This window comes from Silene latifolia, chromosome 11, assembly GCF_048544455.1.
Source record: "Silene latifolia isolate original U9 population chromosome 11, ASM4854445v1, whole genome shotgun sequence".
Classification (NCBI taxonomy): domain Eukaryota; kingdom Viridiplantae; phylum Streptophyta; class Magnoliopsida; order Caryophyllales; family Caryophyllaceae; genus Silene; species Silene latifolia.
The window spans coordinates 144,349,280-144,354,250 of record NC_133536.1 but is presented as its reverse complement, the minus strand read 5'-3'; the positions used below and the strand labels follow the sequence as shown (position 1 = coordinate 144,354,250).

The 4,971-nt window shown below is 38.1% G+C and overlaps 1 protein-coding gene across 1 annotated transcript; it reads right to left on the bottom strand.

Moving 5' to 3' along the window:
• Positions 1–532: 532 nt before the first annotated feature.
• Positions 533–4,113, bottom strand: LOC141611939 (phragmoplastin interacting protein 1). Its single transcript, XM_074430599.1, has 4 exons — positions 3,593–4,113; positions 3,344–3,515; positions 1,569–1,615; positions 533–1,464 (listed from the first exon to the last, which is right to left on the bottom strand). The coding sequence occupies exons 1-4, from the start codon at positions 4,021–4,023 to the stop codon at positions 867–869; spliced, it is 1,248 nt and encodes a 415-aa protein (XP_074286700.1). The 5' UTR covers positions 4,024–4,113; the 3' UTR covers positions 533–866.
• Positions 4,114–4,971: the final 858 nt, after the last annotated feature.

The window sequence follows — 4,971 nt, the reverse complement described above, 5'->3', positions numbered from 1 at the left end:
GAGCCGTGAATCAGAAGCAGGTGTAGGATGGTAGAGGTAGGACACAAAATCCGCCAGCCATTGCTTAAACGGAATAGCATGATTCGCTAAAGAATTTATGCCAAGCACAAATGATTTCCAAACATGTTGAACCACTATACAAAACCGGAATAAGTGTTCAACAGCCTCAGGAGATGAGCGGCAAAATTGACAAATAGGATCAACATGGACACCACGAGAATTCAGATTGACCGATGTGGGGAAGATGTTGTGTGCAAGCCGCCACAGCAGAAGTGAGAACTTTGTTGAGGCACGAACACGCCAGATGCGGTACCAAGCATTTTAGTTAAGCCAACACTTGTGAAAGTTCTAAGAAAGTTAGAATATTAAAGTAATGCAGTACACAATTACCAAATGCATTCAAATTTCATGGAAGTAAAATAAAGGACCAACTGCCCCTACCAAGGTTAATTACTCAATGGAGTCACCAAAAACAAATGTAGTAGCAACCATGCTAGATATAGAGCTCCAGCCTACACATGAGCTTCAATCAGAGTTCATCCTGTGTCGATAAAATAAATACTCACAAGTGAGTGCTTCGAATACTTTTAATATCTAGACTAGATGCAACAATAGAGCTGTCAATTGCAACTTTGGTACAAATCAAAATTTTTGTCAAGCATTGTTGATAAGATAAGTAAATGAATAGTATCTAACTATTCTAGGAAAGGAAGAAGAGGCCGGAATTGTACTAACAAACTCCTCACGAACGCCTTGTTTTGCTTTACTGTGTCCCATTTTTAGCTCGCCCAGAACTTTCACATTTCTCTTTTCTTGCTTTGGAGAAAGTTGGCTGTTTGCTGTGATAAAATATTAAAAAAAGGTTCTCAGGAATTTTGTTTCTTTGGACAATCAGAAGAAATGTGACCGCGTTCACCACAGTCGTAGCAGGTCCTCCTCTTAAGCTTCCCTGAGCTAACACCGCTCTTATTCTCTGTTGGTGCTGGTGCTGGTGGCGGTGGTGCTGGTGATACAGCTTCGATGACTCCATTGTCATCATCAGGTTGTACAGCTGAGTTAATTCCACTATCATTCTCAGGTTTTACTGGGTTAACCCCACTATTGATCTTAGGTTTTACCATTGTAGAGGCAGTAACTCCTTTCTTAGGGACAGCACGACTTATCTTTACAGGCCTTCCACAAACAAATTTCTGATCCAATTTCAATGCTTTGCTTAAAGATTCATCGTCAGCAAAGTCGACATGGGCATATCCTTTGAAATCACCCGTCTCTTTATCCTCACCAAAACGAATGGCTGATATATTACAATCGGAGAAGAACTTGCGTAGGTCATCTTCGGTAATATCCCACGACAAATTTCCCGCATATATCCTGTTGTAACCCTCTACTACAGGTGGTGAAAAGTTGGACGTTCTAGTTGGACGAGTTGTCTTGTAGGGTTGGATTTTCAGGTATAGGCCATCCCTACAAATGAAGTAATATCATGAAAATATGCATATTTAAAATAAAAAATACTGATAAACTAGAGGATAGAGAGTTTCATCAAAGTGAGGAAACAAAAAACATACATGTCGGATCCATCAAGCACCAAGGCATTTTCAGCAGCCTCTTCGGTCTGCAAAGGAAAATGAGTATTATGTCAAACTAAAGAAGCAAAAGAACTCACTGTAAAATAATACTACCTCAATTATTCAGCTTCACAACATTTTTTTCAAGTCATTCAAACTAAATCATTTTAATTCTTTCACATCACAAGATAATTAACGCAGAATCCAATTAGCTAATTATGCATAGGGAGTGCACAGTTATAATTTGGCTTCGCCTAACATCAATGAAAAAATAATAATACAAGGGCCATTTTCCTACAGGAAATCAGTCCAAAGTTCTTCAAACTCTAGCTCCACTAGATAAGTATAATCAAATTTTAGTGAGACAAACCAACTCATAATGAGTATAAGGGTGTGTTTGGATTGAGGTATTTGGAGGGAAAAGAAAGGGAGGGAGAGTAGGGGATTTAAAATCCCTTATTTGGATAGCAAATGAGGGTGGAGGGAAATGGAGGGGGAGAGATTTGGAGGGATTCAATTTCCCTCCTCCAAGCCTAATCAAAATCTCTCCACAATAGGCAAGATTTGGAGGGAAATTGTATCCAAACAACCACACTTCATTCCCCCTCCCCTTCCCTTCTCTCCCTTCCCCTTCCCTCCTTCCCCCTCCCCTCCCTTTCTCTCCACTTTTGCTATCCAACTACACCCTAAGTGATGCACGGAGTAAGGGATTTGGAGGGAAACGAAAGGGGGGGAAGTAAGGGTGTGTTTGGATTGAGGGATTTAGAGGGAAAGGGAGGGGAGGGAATTGGAAGGATGAGAAATCCATTGTTTGGTTAGCAAAATGAAGGTAGAGACACTTGGAGGGGAGGAAAAATGGATCCCTCCATTTCCCTCCTATAAGGCAAAATATTTCCCCACCAACATAGGCAAGATTTGGAGGGAAAATCACCTCCTCCATTCTCCCTCCCCTCCCCTCCCTTTCCCTCCTTTTTTGCTATCCAAACAGACCTAAGGAATTTAAAATCCTTTGTTTAGATAACAAATAAGGTTGAAGGGAGATGAAGGGGGAGGGATTCATTTTCCCTCCTCCAAGGCAAATCAAAATCTCTCCACAATAGGAAAGATTAGGAGGGAAAATGTATCCCAACGGTTTCTTTGTGTAGCTAACACAAGGGTAAGACTTTGTACGTTCGACACCCCCGCTCCCTACCTCGCAATTTGCGGGTGTTGTTGTATACTCAATTATGATATGGGTAAAAAGTAAAAACCACATAACGAGGTTTTAAAACGTGCCTCAATCAGCATTTATATTCAAAAAAGGCCTCCCCAAGAACAATCATAAGCACAAACGGGCGTATATAATTAATATCTCATTCCCAACATAGACTACGCGACCAGTTGCTGTTCTACCTTTAACTAAAACAATAAGCAGATATAAGGTAGAGTATAAACTGTGCCTAATGGGTGATCTCACTCTATTTTCAACGATCTAATTGCCAAAAAGCTCAGCCAAAAACTGGTCTAGTTGCCTAAGAGTTGAGTCAAAAACTAGCATGCCATTCAATTGTCTCTGTGTCTTTAACAAGACTTCCACCTGTGTTATGGAAGCAAGACCTAGAAAAGAGCTCATAAATGAGCAGGCAGCCACAGCCCTTCATTCTTCATTGAGAAAACAATGAAATCGTTTATAATTCACAGCTTAAGAAAGGACAATTAAGCAACATATAACATAGAGTTGACATAATAGATGGGCAGCATTAAGCATGATAATAGATGGCATACGAAAAAAGTACCTGAAAAGTGATGATAGCAATGCCTCTAAACTTGCCAGTCTCAGGAAAAAACATGCAATCAATATCAGTAATAAGGCCGCATTGGGCAAAATAATTCCTAATATCATCCTCAGTAGAATAGTATGGCATCCCTCCAACATATACTTTTTTAACATCTCCCTCATTCGATTTACTGCACAACAAATCGATCAAACAATCTATCATATGTTTTCAGGAAAACGGGGTGTATAATTAAATTAAGTTAATTACCTGTTTTCCTGAACAATTTGGTCAGAAATAACAACATTTTGAACCTCAGATTGAGGTTTCACTTCTTCTTCTTCAACAACCTTGTTTTCCTTCTTCTTCTTCTTCACCTTCTTTTTCTTCTTTTTCTTCTTCTTTTTCTCATTCTTTTTACCGTTATCAATCAAAGTTGAGACCTTTTCTACTTCTTTTTCATCTACTTTCAATTTCTTGTTACTTGCTCCATTAACAACAACATTTTTAAGCAACAAAGCTTTAATTTTGGCACTCACTTCACCAACCTTTTCACCTCTCTTCCTCTTCTTATTCCCTGTGACATCCTCAGTATTCTGAACTTGGGGGGTAGTTTTGGGGATTTCTGAGTTTGGTTCACTCTTGTTGTTGTTGTTGAGCTCTGCTCTTAATTTTTGTCTCTTCTTTCTTGACAACACCATCTCTGGGAGCTCGAGTTTACCAGAAAACCTTAAAACCCCCAAAACTCGCGAATAACAAATGAGGCACTTAGGTCATCAGGGATCCACTTAGGGTCCAATGGGCCGGGTCTAAATTCAAAGTATATTTTTCCAACTTTTTTTTTTAATAAATAATTCTGTTTTGTTTTTCTTTTTATTTGTAGGGTGCGCATATATTCACGGGGTGAATAGACTGGGACACTGGATTTGTTGTAGCTTGACTAAAATACCCCTGCTTTATTTTTCACGGGAAAAAAGGTTATGGATTTATATTCAATCTGAGACAGTTATGATAATTGATAACGTGTACCATCATTTCATCAATTCTCAAGTAGCTATGTAGGGCTAGATAGGCCACCCATTCACGTCCTTACACTTTTTCAGCAAGGAGCATTTTTTATTTTTATTTTCTCATTTCGCTCTCAGTACGAGCTATCTCTTATTGTCCATCTTCTCAAAATGATCGTTTTACCATTCTTTTTAACGTAATAAGTTTAGAAAGTCTCCCTTATTACGGCATTGTGTAGAAATTGAGAAGGTCGAATATCGTATCCGTAATTGTATTATTGATTGTTCGTAACTTCAACAACTATAATGATATGCATTTGTAGTACTCAAAATATCTAAATACAATAACAATATCTTTCTGATATTGGTAATATATAATAACTTATTCAATAATTCGATATTATTCTGATTACGTACGGTAAAATACAGCGTAATCTTCTCCAACACGTTGCATTATTCCATCTTAAGCTTAAACGGGTTAAAGACAGGCAAGTAGACCACTTATGACTTGTATATATAAAAATGAATAGAAAAAAATATATTTGTCTTATATACACAAGTAGTGTGATATTTAACCGTCTTAAGCTCAAGAAAATAACTATTTGGTTTAATAATTAACTCAACTTCTTTTCTAAAAAAAAA

Excerpts from the sequence above, each read along its gene's own strand:
- LOC141611939 (XM_074430599.1), bottom strand. The coding sequence starts at position 4,023 with ATGGTGTTGTCAAGAAAGAAGAGACAAAAATTAAGAGCAGAGCTCAAC. Across the intron at positions 3,516-3,592 it reads CAAATTGTTCAGGAAAACAG|TAAATCGAATGAGGGAGATG; the intron begins GTAATTAACTTA and ends TTTGTTGTGCAG. Across the intron at positions 1,616-3,343 it reads TTGCTATCATCACTTTTCAG|ACCGAAGAGGCTGCTGAAAA; the intron begins GTACTTTTTTCG and ends TTTCCTTTGCAG.